We start from the raw sequence: 15,589 nt of genomic DNA on the forward strand, positions 1-15,589 counted from the left end.
ACATAAGTGGACTGAGTGCTGCAATAGAAAGACATAGAATAGCTGAATAGATAAGAAAGCATGACCCACACATTTGCTGCCTACAAGAGACCTACCTCAGGACAAAAGACCTACGCAGACTAAAAGTGAGGGGCTGGAAACAAATCATCCAAGCAAATGGCCAGGGGAAAAAAGCCAAGGTAGCAATACTCATATAAGACAAAATAGACTTCAAAAAAAGGGGGGGGCCATAAAAAGAAATCCAGAAGGTCACTTCAAAATACTGAAGGGAAGAATCCACCAAAAAGACATAAACATTTAAAATATATATGCACCCAACATAGGAGCACTCAAATATATAAAGAAAATCATAGAGGACTTCAAGAAAGATATTGACAACAACACAATTATAGTTGGGGATTTTAACACCCCACTGTCAAAAATGGACAGATCTTCCAAACAAAATATGAACAAACATATTGTGGAATTGAATAACATCTTTGATGAAATGGACTTAACTGATATATATATATATATATATATATATATATATATATATATATATATATATATCCCTTCATCCCAAAGAAGCTAAATACACATTCTTTTCAAATGAGCATGGAACATTTTCAAAGATAGACCACATGATAGAACACGAAACAAGCTTCAACAAATTTAAGAAAGTTTAAATCATCCTAGCTATTTCTCTGACCACAAGGGACTGAAACTGGAAGCCAACCCCAAGAGAACAGACACAAAACATTCAAAATCATGGCGATTGAATGGCACGCTATTAAACAACGAATGGGTCAAGAATGAAATTAGGGAAGAAATCAAAAAGTTTCTGGAAACAAATGAAAATGAACTCACTACAACCCAGAACTTATGGGACACAGTGAAGGCAGTCCTAAGAGGAAAGTTCATGGCAATACAGGCCTACCTAAGAAAGATACAAAAATTTCAAACAAACAACCTAACCCTATGCCTAAAAGAACTTTAAGAACAACAACAAAGACAGCCCAGAGCAAGTAGAAGAAAGGAAATAAACAAGATCAGAGCAGAATTAAATGACATAGAGACTAAAAGCACAATCCTAAGGATCAATGAATCCAGGAGCTGGTATTTTGAAAAGGGATAAACAAAACAGACAAGTCTTTAGGCAGGCTCATCAAGAAAAGAAGAGAGAGAACCCAAATAAACACAATCAGAAGTGAAAGAGGACAGATTACAACTGACCCCACAGAAATACAAAGGATTGTAAGAAATTATTATGAAGAACTGTATGCCAAGAAATTTGAAAACCTAGGTGAAATGGACAAATTTCTAGAAAAATATAATCTTCCAAAACACAATGAAGAAAAAGCAGAAAGCCTGAAAAGATCAATAACAGCAAATGAAATTGAAGCAGTAATAAAAAATCTCCCGAAACACAAAAGCCCTGGACCAGATGGTTTCACAAGAGAATTCTACAAAGCATTTAAGGAAGAGCTAACTCCTGTTCTTCCCAGGCTATTCCAAAAAATCCAAAATGATGGAAGAATCCCAAACCCTTTTTATGAAGCCAGCATCATCCTAATCCCCAAAACAGAGAAAGATACAACAAAAACAGAAAACTTCAGGCCAATATAGCTGATGAACATAGATGCAAAAATCCTCAACAAAATATTGGCAAACCACATCCAACAATACATTAAAGAGATCATACACCATGACCAGGTGGGATTCATCCCAGGGATGCAAGAATGGTTCAATATTTGCAAATCAGTAAATGTAATACATCATATATAAACACAAGGAAAGACACAAATCACATGACCATATCAATAGATGCAGAAAAAGCTTTTGATAAGGTACCACACCCATTTATGATAAGAACACTCAGCAAAGTGGGAATAGAGGGAGTATTCCTCAATATAATAAAGGCCATATATGAGAGAACTACAGCCAACATCATACTCAATGGGCAAAAACTAAAATCTTTTCCACTAATACCAGGAACAAGAAAAGGTTTTCCACTTTCATAACTTCTATTCAAAATAGTATTGGGTCATACATTTTTATCCATGCAGCTATTCTGTGTCTTTTGATTGGAGCATTTAATCCATTTACATTTAAGGTTATTATTGATAGGTACTTATTCGTTGCCATTTTTGTACCTGTGTTCCTCTCTGTCTGTCTCTTTTCCTTCCTTTCCTTAAAGCAGACCTTTTAGTATTTCTTGTAGAGCTGGGTTGGTGGCAGCAAATTCTTTTAGACTTCTTTTGTCTTGGAAGCTCTTTATTTGGCCTTCTATCTTGATTGAGAGCCTTGCTGGGTAAAGTAGCCTTGGTTGTAGGCCTCTGTTTCTCATTACTTGGAATATTGCTTGCCATTCTCTTCTTGCTTGGAGTGTTTCCATTGAGAAGTCAGTTGCTAACCTTATTGGGGCTCCCTTGTATGTTATTTCTTTTTTCTCCCTTGCTGCCTTTAAGATTCTCTCTTTGTCTTGGAATTTTGCCATTTTAATGATGATGTGTCTTCAAGTGGGCCTCCTTGGGTTCCTCTTGAATGGGACTCTGTGTGATTCCTGGATTTGTGTGACTTTTTCTCTCATCAAATTAGGGAAGTTTTCTCTCATTACTCTTTCAAATAGATTTTCTATCCCTGATCTTCTTCTTCTCCTTCTGGTATTCTTATTATTCGGGTATTATTATGTTTCATATCATCTTGCATTTCTCTTAATCCCTCTTCATTCTTTCTGAGCCTCTTTTCCCTTTCCTGTTCTTTCTGTGAGATGCTTTCTACTTTGTCCTCCAATTCACTAATCCAATCTTCTGTTTCATCTACCCTATTTTTAATGCTTTCTACTGTGTTTTTAATTCAGAGATTGTATTCTTCATTTCCTCTTGGCTCTTGCTAATAATTTCCATTTCCTTTTTCATGTTGATATAGTTCTCAGTGAGACCATTACAGCTCCCCTGTAGTTTCTGGTAGCTGATTGTGAGCTCTTTGAACTTCCTGATAACCAGTGCTTTGAATTCAGTATCTGATAGTTGACTTGCCTCTATTTCATCTAACATTCTTTCTGAGGGTTCCTCCTTTCCTTTCATTGGGGGGTTGTTTCTTTGTCTTCCCATTGTTTGTGAGACTCTTCTTGTTAGCCTCAGCTTCTTAGATTAATCTGTTTTGACACCCTGGGTTTATGGTGTGAACTTTTGTGGTGGAATGCCTGTGAATTTCAGTGGTGCAGTCTCTTTTGGTTATCCTGTCGTTCTCTGCTTCCACCTACTCAAATATGCAGCAACTTTTAGTTTCTCTCCTACAACAATGTGCAATTTGTCTCTCTGACTCTACTATTTGGAGGCCTCTTCTATGGGTCCAGCTCTGGTCTTTTCATATTTTCAAGTTGATTGTGACTCTTGTGGGTAAAAGAAAGAAATGACAAGGAACGAAATAAAAGGAAGAAAGAAAAAAATCGTAGGGGAATGGAAGAAAGAGCAATAAGTTTAGAAAGAAAAGAAAAAGAAATAAAACAGAAAATCAAGGAAAAGAGGACAAAAGTATGGAAAGATGAAACAGTAATAAAATTTAAAAGAAATAACAGATTACTTTAAAAAAGCAAAAAGATAAAGAAAAGGAATGGAGAAGGAAGAAAAGTAAAAAAAAAGAAAGAATAAAAATAAAATAAAGTAGAGTAAAAAAAAAAAAACAAGAAACAAAAAAACCCCAAAAAAACGCACAAACAAAAATAATCCCTCAAAAACATCAGAAAAGGAAATGTCACTTGTTGGCTTCAAACTAGCCAAACAGGTTTTTCTGGTTGCAGTTGGCTGAGGGTCGATTGTTGTGATTTTTTCAGCCAGCTCCTCTCTGGATCCAGACACTTGCCACCTCTCCCCAGCTCCCTACAATGGGGAACTAGGACTTCCTCACAGCGCTCCCCTCCCAGGGGTTACCGCCATGGTCTGGTTTGCTGTGTTTGCAGGCACCTGCACTGGCCTAGTTGCCTGGTTCCCTCGGGATTGAGCACAGACCTGCCCCCGTTCTGTTGGGAAGCTCTAGGCCCTCTGCCCAATCTTGGGTTCGCTGCCAAGCTGGGTGTGAAGCAGACCAGGCTGTTGTGTCTATTGGATTCAGAGCCCCAGGCTGTACCTCTCAGTTCTCCTGGGCTGGCAACCACAGAGTCCTTGGTTGGGGCCCTTTGTCCTCCACACCCTCTCCACAAACTCTATCAAACAAGTCTCTCCTGGCACTCCACCTTGCTTGGCCAGAAAGGGAGGGGTTTGAGGGTCTCAGCTCTTTTCCCAGGACCCCTCAGTGCCCGGGGCTTCCAGATAGTCTGAGGGGGGTGGACTGGAAGCCGGGAGCCGATCTGAGGACTGGGAGCCGACCTAGAAACTCTGTGTGCTTGTCATGGCATGCTGCGTGGTGTGTATCCTTTCTACTCCTGTGTTTGTCTGGGTCCCCTGGCCAACCTCTGCCAAAAAAAAAAAAAAAAAAAAACCTAGGGATGTAGCAGCATCACACCAGGCGCTGGACCCAGAATTGTGTGCAGGCTGAAATCTCCTCTGCTCCCCTCTGGTTGGATCTCTTGGCTGGTCCAGGCCCAAAAATCCTAGGGAGGGAGCTTTCTGGGCGCTGAACGCTGTCCCAGGTGCCACCAGGCACTCTCCCAGACACAGTTCCCACCAGATGCAGGACCTCTGAACCAAGCACAGGCTGCAATCACCTCTGCTCCCCTCTGGTTGGGCCACCTGGCAGTTCCCCGGCCCAAAAATTTTAGGGAGGGAGCCGTCTGGGTGCTGAAGGCTGTCCCATGTGCCCTTGGGCTCTCTCCACTGGGTGCTGGTTCCCCTACCCTGCACCGCCTGTTTCTCTTTGCTCCATCCCAGAGACTACGATACCGCTGCTGTTGCCCTACTGTCTGGTTCCTCCTTGACCGATGAGGTTTCTGGTCTCTTATTTTCATATATGCTTGGCAACTGCTGGCTTGCTGGTTTCACCTCCTCTGATCGGACAGCTTTCTCTCCCTTTTGTACTAGGAACTGGTATCCGCTCCGTCCTACTCCATCGCCATCTTGAAAGCCTGCCCAAAAAAGAATTTTCTTAAGATTACTATGCACCCTGACATGACCTCTTAACAGACTGGAGTATTACCTTCTGGTAATACTGATTAGCCCAAAAGAAGAGAACTGGATCCTAAGTATAGGAGCTGCCTAGTACTACAGACCAGAGAAACATGGGATGAGTGAAGTGCTCTTGTTGAACAGTCTGGCCAAAGCACATCTGTGTTCTATCACCTTAGGACACTTTCAGTTTCTAGAAAAGAGCCAAAGATCACTAAGCAGTTTTTAAAACTTTGTAACATGGAAGGAGGCTTAGGTGAAACAAAGAATGTTGTGAGGCAGTTGCTGTACCACACAGTTTGTTTGGGTTGTGGGTACCTCTAACATGTATGTTTGGAGGTGGGGGAGATATCTCTAGATTTTTGACTGAAAAATCCTGGAAATGATAACTTCAGATGACCTTTGTCAAGTTTTCTGCCTCTGCTGGTTGTTCTCCAAAGTACAATTTCAGACAAGGATTTTTCATACTCTGGGTCGCAATTTGAAAATGGACCAAGGCAGCAACTCCATAGGGCAGAACTCTTGGGAAAATGCCAGGAATATCAGCAATAAGGAGAAGTCTGCACCTATGAACTTGACCATCAGATTCAAGGGAAGCACCAGCATAATGTTGGAGGTGGGCCCCTATGGTGAAGCAGTGTGGCACCTGTGAGCATGTGCTATGCAGTTGTGTGTGCAAGTGAAATGATATTGCTGAATGTGCACATGCAGAGCAGTCAGGATGGCCAAGAGTGAGGACAACAGCATGAGGCAGCTGGCCCTGAGAGGGTGTCTGCAGTTCCAGCCTTGGGAGTACCTGTGCAAGGAGCAAAAATTGACTCTCTAAATAACATACAAGGAAATGGGCCAGGACATTACGGGCAGGGTTCATTGTGTATAGGACTCAACTGGTGGTCAGGCCAGGCTGCTTTCTACAAGTAGGTGGAGCCTTGTAGCTTTACAGTGCCCTCTCATGAATGAGGTGTGTGCAGGGAGAGACTGGGGATGAGGCGGGGAGGAGTGCTGTGAGGCCGCCCATTTACTTGATGTAGAATGTAGTATGACTTTACTTATTCATCAGAGGCCTTAATTTTGTTGTGTGGGTGGCTCTGGAGATCTAAAAGTTAACTGGGACAGTTACCCTAGTGAGGTCCTTATCTTCATGACAGATTCAACTCTGATTCCTGATTTATGCCCTCAAACTTCTCTTCTTTTGGTGTTAAATGTAGCTCCCTGCCACATGTCTTTTTCCAAAATATTTTAATCACATTACTACAATTGTGCTTGAGACCCCAACAATTATCTAGAAATGTTGAAAAATGCATGAATTGGTAGAGGAAAGATCATGAAGTTTGAAAATTGAAAACATAGACTGCTATAGAATGCATTTCTCTTCTTTCTTTTTTCTTTTGGTATCTAGGAATCTTTTCCTTATTTAAAAATTATATTATTGTTGTCCAGTTACAGTTGTCTGTGTTTACTCCCCACCACTCTCCAACCACCCCAGCCAAACGTCCCTTTCTCCGTTGCTTGGAGCCCTGCCTACCCTTTCCCCACCCCTACTTGGTTTTGTCCTTGTGTACTTTATAGTTTGTCCTGAAAAGCCTTCCCCTTTTTCCCTTTTTATCCCTTCCACCTCCCCTCTGGTTACTGTCAGATTGTTCTTAATTTCAGTGTCTCTGGATATATGTTGCTTGCTTTTTTCTTCTGTTGATTAGGTTCCATGAATTTCTTACTATGTGACCTGTTAAACTTTGTTAAATATGCATTTATTACTATGTGACTCATACATCCTTCAATCATATTATCTATAAAATGAAAAAGTGATAGAATCTTAATGCTTTGTGAGGATTAATTAGCAAATGGTGTGTGTGAAGGGGCTTTGTGAACTACAGAGTACATTGTAAGTGTCACGTCTTGCCTTTACTTCAGGCCCAGTGAGTCTAGGAATGGAGAAGGAGCCACTGGAAAACCAGATGTGCGAAGGTCACCATTGTGTTCCAGTCTCTCAGGTTCATACCATCCTGATGGTTGGTTCTCAGCTGCACTAATGGGTTGCCTGGGTCTAAGGATAAGTCTTGTGATGTGATTATTAGTGACTGAAATCTTGGCTCACCAGGGGAAACTGCACTGTCGCTGATAACCTAAACCAGAAAAAAATGTTACTAGAAAATGTATATATCAATATCCTTCATGAATTTACATGCAACCAAATCAACTAAAATACTGCCCCCCCCCAAAAAAAATCCAACAGAACACAAAAGTAGTTGTATATAATTTTCAAGTAGAGTTTGACCCTAAGAACATAAGGTTGACTTCATATTGAGAAACCAGGTAATGTCCTATGTAAAAAAGATGTGAAAAACCTCAAATAAACAACCTAAGCCTACACCTACAAGAACTAGAGGAACAATGACAAACAAAGGCCAAAGCAAAGAGAAGGAAGGATATAATCAAGATCAGGGCAGAATTAAATGACACACAGTCTAAAGGAACAATTCAAAAGATCAGTAAATACAGGATCTGGTTCTTTCAAAAGGCATATAAAATTTACAAGCTTTTAACCAGACTCGTCAAGAAAAAGAGAGAGGACCCAAATAAATAAAATCAGAAATGAAAGAGAAGTTACAACCAATACCACAGAAATACAAAGGATTGTAAGAAGTTACTAGGAACGACTACATGCCAAGAAATTGGACAACCTGGGTGAAGTGGAGAAATTTCTTGAAACATACAATCTTCCAAAACTGAATCAAGAAGAAGCAGAAAGCCTGAACAGACTGATAACGACTACTGAAATTGAAGCAGTATTCAAAAAACTCCCAGCACACAAAGCCCCGGATCACTGGGTTTCAAGGGTGAATGTCACCAAATATATAAGGAAGAAATAACTCCCATCTTCTCCAACTATTCCACAAAATTTAAAATGAGGGAAAACTCCCAAATGCTTTTTACATGGCCAGTATCATTCTAATTCCCAAAGCAGGTAAAGACTCAACAAAGAAACAAAAATACAGGCCAATATCACTGATGAACGTAGATGCTTAAATTCTCAACAATACTTGCATATCTGGGTTCAGAAGTACATTAAAAAGATCATACACCATGGTCAAGTGGGATTCATCCCAGGGATGCAAAGATGCTACAACATTCACAAATCAATATACGTAATACTCCACATAAACATAATGAAGGACTACAACCACATGATCAGATCAATAGATGCTGAAAAAGCTTTTGATAAAATCCAGCACCCATTTATGATAAAAACACTCAGTAAGTGGGACCAGAGGGAGGATACCTCAACATAATAAAAGCCATATATGAAAAACCTACAGCCAACATTATCCCCAATGGGAAAAAACTAAAAGGTTTCCCCTTAAGATCAGCAAGAAGACAAGGGTATCTGCTTTCACTACTCCTACTTAACGTATTACTGGAAGTTCTAGCCACAGGGATCAGACAAGAAGAAAAAGCTCTAAAAGGCACCCAAATTGAAAAGAAGGAAGTAAAACTGTCATTATTGCAGATGAGATGACAGTGTACACAGAAAACCCTACAGTCTCCACCCAAAAACTACCTGATCCAATCAGTGAATCTTGAAAAGTAGTGGGATACAAGGTCAATATTCAGAAATCGATGGCATTTTTGTACACCAGCAATGAAATATCAGAAGGATAAACTAGGGGAGAAACCCCATTTACTAAACCAGGAAGAAAATAAAGTACCAAGGAATAAATTTAACCAAGAAGGTAAAAGAACTGTCACAAAATAACTTAATCAAGAATATTGATTTCTGTTTCTCTTTGCTTGTATAGGAGCAAGTCAACAGTCAAAACAGCTTTAGAAAGACAATACCATATGATCTCACCTTTAACATGAAGCTAAACAACAAATCAAACAACCAAGTAAAACATAACCAAAGACACTGAAATAGAGAACAGGGGGACAATGACCAGAGGGGAGAGGGGAGGGGATTTCAGGAAAAAAATGAAAAAAATTACAGGACCTAATATAAAGGACACCGGACAACAACTAAGGGGGGTGGAAATGGGAGGGAGGTGGGGAGCACTGGTGAGGTGTGCTGAAATGAGAGAAAAAAACAGAAAACTGGATTTGAACAATAATTAAATTTAAAAATATTTAAAAAACAGCTTTACAAAAGCCTTGTTTTGCTTGAAATGAAACCGTGATGCATTGGAATTTAAGCTCCCATGGATACCATCTCTGAAGAGGCAAAGATCTCAGAAGAAATTTTCCTGGTGTTGCATCATGCTTCCAAGAACCCTCTGAGATTCTGAAAGGAAACTGAACATTGTAGTGAGTCGCCAAGGTCTGTTTTGACCTTGCATCCTAAGAAGAACATACTTGTGATGCTTACTTTAGTTTCTTGGTAATGGATTGTTTTTCACTATTTCTTCAACATGTGCAGCGGGATGGAGAACAGGGACAGGGATTCATTAGTGTCATGTGGGCAGTGGACAGTTCTCCATGCAAACAGGCAGATGAGGCACCATCACTGCTGAGCTTTATTAAGGGGAGGGCAAGTACTCACTGCTGTATGTGTACACACTCACACACACACAGGCTCATGTACAGTGGTTTCAGTTTTACTTGCCGGGAAGATGATGGATTCTGCCTTTGTGTTCTGATGTCACAATTTCTCCCAAAGAACTTCTGACCTCAACTCTGACCAAAAACAAACAGAACTCATCATCTAAGCAACTCTTGAATTTCCCCAAATAGAGATTTGTTTTTTGAATACAAAATTTGCCATCCTTACTATGTAAATGCCCCGGTTTGCCACCGTTTACTGAGGCAAACGGTGTTGAATACAAATTGCCACTTAAAATATTCTTAATCTTTATATCAGTCTCAGCCAAAAATCTACACTGTGTGACTTGTGGTTATCTAAAACCTCAGTAAGGTCTCTTACCTCCACTCTTTATGTGTTCAGAATTTCCTTTCCCACAGCGATAATTTGGGCTGAAGTACTGTATAAAAGTGCGGGGCAAAACCCTGATGCCTGGGGAAGGTACTTCATTAAGCCATGACACCCAGCGTTTCATTAGAGTATTATTATTAGTCTTTCCAGGTCTCTCTCAAGTCATTGCTCAACTGTCACATTCAGCTATTTGAACTGAAATCTCTAACACTTGCCCTTTCAGCCACTCTCCCCTGTGTGCTGTCCCACTCCCTATCTTTCCTTTTCTTTAATACACTTTCATGTTTCTTTCAATGTATTATTAGTGGAGACAAATAGGTTTACTGTATGAGCTCATTCTCAGGAAAAACCATGGTAAATTTATGTATGCGTTGCTTTGGATCTTTCAGATGAGGGCGCTGGGTCAGATAACTGTGGTCAGTGTACAGTAAGCACTCACCCCAAGAAATCTTTTTCCAAGTACCATGTTCTTAATTGTACTTATAAAGATGTAAACTGAGTGAAAGGAAAGGCCATTAAAAGCTGCATCAGGCACCATCAAGGGCATAAACAAACATTTCTTCTCCCTTAGGGAGCAAGGATCCTGAGGGAGCTCCTGTAACTAGGTCACCGTGATCCCTAGTCCAGAATAACACTCTTCAGTCTCTGGTTATCCACGGATGTTATAAAAGTTGTACTCCATTCCTGGAAGCTGAACTGGAGGCTCAGGACAAAGGAGGTCAGAGACCATGTTCTTCAGTTCAACAGGAGAACCAAGACAAACTAAAGGCCTTGAATTTTAAAGTAGAGAGGGAGAAGCAGAGGAGTCTGAGCTCTGAGTTGTCCCCTTCCTCTCACCAGGGCCATGTGGGTCTCCATGAGAGAGATGGGTGGGTGCCAGCAGAGTCCAGCACTGTGACTGCAGGCAGGAGTGTGAGTGCCTGCCTGCCCTGGTCTGTGCTCTAGCAGAGTGGTTAGGGTATGAAGCTCGAACCCAAGAGCCAGACAGCCTGAGTTCTCCTGATGCCAATTAGAAGGACAGGGACTGTGGCCAGTGTCCTCACCTGTTCAATGGGTTTAATTAAAATGCCCCACACCTCTTAGAACAGTGCCATTAGCATAGTTAGTGCTCAGCAAATGTTTCTTTTTTTCCTAGGTTTTGTTAATAACTTTACCTTATTACTGCAGTATTATTCTCACATAATACTTCCACAGTCATTTCTGCTAAAGACTCAGGGAAACACAGCCTCACCTTCCTGTTCTGACCAGCAGTGACCAAAGATGGAAGGTCTTGGGCCACTTGCTTCTACTTCCCAATAGCACTGCAGAGAAGGGCCCAACCAGGTCACACAAAACTTGGCCCAGAGCTTTAGAGGGCAGGCAGTACCAAAAGAGGGTCACTACAAAGTTGCAGGGTCATCCCAGCTGAGCTTTGTGGACTTTCTCCTCAGTTGGATGAGCCCATACTCTGGAGGAAAATTTCACCCACCAACAGTTACTAGAATGGAGCCAACAGTTGAAGACACATGGGGACCATAAAAATAGAGATGCAGAAAGGAGATGCCATCTCAACTCTAAGCTCCACACCCCCCTGTTAAAACTGCAGTCTCAGGAGTGAGTTGTTTTTCTTTCTGTGTGTGAGTAACTCTTCTCTTTCATCCCAGGCAGTCCCAGAGGAGGATGGCTGCAGATAATACCTCCTCTGTGACAGAGTTTATCCTTGCAGGCTTAACAAACCAGCCAGGACTCCAGCTCCCTCTCTTCTTCCTGTTTCTAGGCTTCTATGTGGTCATTATAGTAGGGAACCTGGGCTTGATAATACTGATTGGACTGAACTCTCACCTTCATATTCCCATGTACCTTTTTCTCTTCAACTTGTCCTTCATTGACTTCAGTTACTCCTCTGCCATCAGCCCCAAAATGCTGATGAGTTTTGTCTCAAAGAAGAACATCATTTCCTATTCCGGGTGTATGACTCAGCTCTTTTTCTCCTCCTTCTTTATCATTTCTGAATGCTTCATCCTGTCAGCAATGGCATATGACCGCTATGTGGCCATCTGTAAACCACTGTTGTACACGGTCACCATGTCTCCTCAGGTGTGTGTATTTCTTTTGCTGGGTGTCTGTGGGATGGGGTTTTTGGGGGCTATAGCGCATACAGGTAATGTGCTGTTTCTGACCTTTTGTGGAGAAAACCTTCTCAATCATTATATGTGTGACATCCTTCCCCTCCTTGAGCTCTCCTGTAATAGCTCTTACATGAATACTCTGGTGCTCTTTACTCTTGTGGCCATTGACATTGGGGTGCCCATTGTGACCATTTTTCTGTCTTATGGGTTCATTCTTTCCAGCATTTTCCACATTAGTTCTACTGAGGGTAGATCCAAAGCCTTTAGTACCTGCAGTTCTCACATAATTGCAGTTTGTCTTTTCTTTGGTTCAGGAGCTTTTGCTTACCTTAAACCACCTGCTATTTTACCCCTTGAACAGGACAAAGTCTGTACTGTGTTCTATACCATTGTGGTTCCCATGTTGAACCCACTAATCTACAGCCTGAGGAACAAGGATGTCAAATTAGCCATGAAGAAAACCTTGGGAAGAATAATTTTCTCTTGAAACAATGTGGAAATTAAGAAAAGGGATGAGAAATTTTAAATTAGAGTGTTGTTATTTTATCATCATCATCATTAAGGATTTCAACTTTCATGCTTTTGTATTCTATAATTTTAACTCTTTCCCAAATGGATTTATTTCCTCTTACCATCACCCCAAATCTTCCTTCTTTATTTTATGAAATAGTCTTTGCAATCATACAGTATGCAGTATTGAATGGGGCTTCAGAATCATTTCATCTAGTCCAAAAATGTAAAAAAACTACATGGTGGCAGAGCTGGGACTGAAATCCCAACTTGAATCTCAATTCAGTTTGTTTTCCTTTAGGCCATGTTTTCTTGCATCATCTTTTTCTTGGAAGATGTTATTTCACATGTTAATTGACCTTGTACATCTAAATTAAAAATGGATTGACCATAATTTCATGCTACTTGCACAAACAATTTTAATACATCACATTTTACAAGTGAATAGGAGGAGAAAAATTTTGTTGAGTAGGTATTGGCAAAATGACAAGCTGAGTGTGTGAGGAGTTTTTTAGCATGTAAATGGGTAGTGTGTTAGGTTTCCCAGAAGGCAAGTGTGGTGACCACTGACTTGGTAAGTGGAGCACCGGGGACGTGGGTTAGTGAATTAGGACTTCCAGGGAAGAGAAATGGCATTTTATAGGGTAGGAAGATGCTGAGTGGAGGCATCATATTATTTCAAGGCTGAGACAGAATATGGAGTCTCATTTCAAGGGTTATCTTGGTTGTGGTCCAAAGTCATTGGGAGCTATGCTATTTGATCTGGTAGTCACTGGTCATGTAGGGTACTGAGCAACTGAAATGTGGACATCCAAATGGAGACATACTGTAAGTGAGCAAAATAAGTGTGATATACACATGCAATATTTGAAGAATATGAAAAGTAATCTCATGCATAATTCTTGATTACATGTTGAAATGATAATGTTTTGGATATTTTTTAAAATAAAATGTCATTGAAATGAATGTTTATTTTTAAGGTATACACTAGAAAGTTTAGAACTTATAGGTGGCTCACATTATATTTCCATTGGATGACACTGGTCTAGAGTATGTGACAGAGCAGTAGCTGGCCCTGGGTACATGTTCACCTGCCAGGCAGCACCAAGCTGCTGCTTATTAGGAGAGGCAATTGCTATGGAATTTTCAGGCATTGCAGATAGCCTCCATATTCTAATAATAGAGGCATATGGGTAAGAAGTGGTGGTCTCAGGATAAGTTCATAAAGCCACCATATTGTGAAATGGGAAATAGAGCTTTATATTAAAAATCAAAAGAACAATTTTTGTCAAAACTCACTATTATTGGTGAAATTTTTTTGATAAGTAATGACAAATAAAGTGCTGGGGTAATTATTTTTATTTACTGGGCTGTTTCTTAGAAAACTCCATTCCATTAGGATGTAGGGGAAATTTGAATAACTGTTGAGTTCTGCCTTTTGATTCTGTTCAGTGCTGCCAAAAAGAAAAGAATAAGCTTATAAAGGGAGGATTGAGATGAGATGAAATACAGGGTCAAGCAGAAGTGGTGCCATTGAATGTGGTTGGTAGGGGATGTGACTGTCTCACATGAGATGGACAGCAATGTGAACATTTTCTCACAGGGTGTGGTGGAGTGTGATATTGTTATGTTACCGAATTATATGCTTATTATTTTGTAATAAAAAATCTTTATGTAATAAAACGGGTATTTTTTGTGCCAGACCCTGTGCATGTTTGAATTTAGGGAACCTCAAATTTAGGAGTTGAGGTTGGTGTATTGAATATGCTGTTCAATGTAGGTCATGAAAGAATACCCAGAACTCCTTTTGAAAATGTTGTGCCTTGACTTTTATATAGCAACGTGCACAAATCTTAAGTGTTGAGCTCATTGAACTTTTGCACATGAATATGTAACCACAACCTAGATCAAGATGTACAACACTTCCATCTACTTTAGAAAGTTTCCTCTTGCATGTTTCCAATAAATACAACCTGCCCTCCACCCGATTCCCACAGCTATCCACTGTTCTGACTTTTATCACTGTAGAGTGTTGTCTGTACTTGAACTTCATATAAACAGGTACTGGATTGTTTCTGCCTTCTTTTCTTCATCATAAAGCCTGTCATTTAAATCTAAATTGCAGTATGTATGGGTACATTATGTTATAGTGCTGAGTAGTATTCCATCATCTGAATATACAATTATTTAGCCTTTTAATAAAGTTAGATAGTTTCCAACTTTTGCCTATTATTGATAAAGCCTTTAGAAACATTTTCCATGTGTATTTTGATTGAATAAGCAAACATTTCTCTTGTATTATACTTGTATGTGAATATGCTGGATAATAGAGTAGGCTTATGTGCAGCTTTTGTAAACATCACTGCCAAGCATAACTGTTTTCTAATGTTTGATTGAATTTGCATTGCTATCAACGATGTAAAGGATTCTAATTGTTCTACATTCTTGTTAAGCCTTGGTATTTTAATTTAATCCCTATTTTATCCCTAATGCAAGAATGTATTTTTATTCTGGTATGAACAGTGAAATGCTTTTTGGTTCAACTTATTTTTCTGATAAGTAATGATGTTGGGCATCTTTTTACATATTTACTGGCTATTTGGATATGTTCTTTGAAGTATTATTCAAGTCATTTTCTCATTAAAAAATAGGGTAGTAAGTTATTTTCCTATTGTATTGAAGGAATTTGAAAATGCACATGTAAGTCCATAGAAGTGTACATGTTTGTGTTGATGCATGTGTAGATAATAAATATGGATCCATGGATAATACATTCATACATACACAGTCATCTTCCTCTCCCTATCTTCTCCAGACTATGCCTTACTTATCCTAAATTATATCTTTTGATGGCCAATATTTTTAATTTAAATGAAGTTTGACTTATCAACTTTGCCTTTCATAGTTAGTGCTGTATCCTTTTTAAGAAATTCTTTACTGTTCTACTGTTATTTCTGAGGCCA

At 39.9% G+C, this 15,589-nt stretch overlaps 1 protein-coding gene across 1 annotated transcript; it reads left to right on the forward strand.

Moving 5' to 3' along the window:
- The first annotated feature begins 11,661 nt into the window (after positions 1-11,661).
- LOC119053522 (olfactory receptor 8B12-like) lies at positions 11,662-12,603 on the forward strand. The gene has a single exon (XM_037151135.2). It carries the CDS (start codon positions 11,668-11,670, stop codon positions 12,601-12,603), a length of 936 nt encoding a protein of 311 aa, XP_037007030.2. The 5' UTR covers positions 11,662-11,667.
- Positions 12,604-15,589: the final 2,986 nt, after the last annotated feature.

This window comes from Artibeus jamaicensis, unplaced genomic scaffold (assembly GCF_021234435.1).
Source record: "Artibeus jamaicensis isolate MK-2021 breed Jamaican fruit bat unplaced genomic scaffold, CSHL_Jam_final scaffold_660, whole genome shotgun sequence".
NCBI lineage: Eukaryota > Metazoa > Chordata > Mammalia > Chiroptera > Phyllostomidae > Artibeus > Artibeus jamaicensis.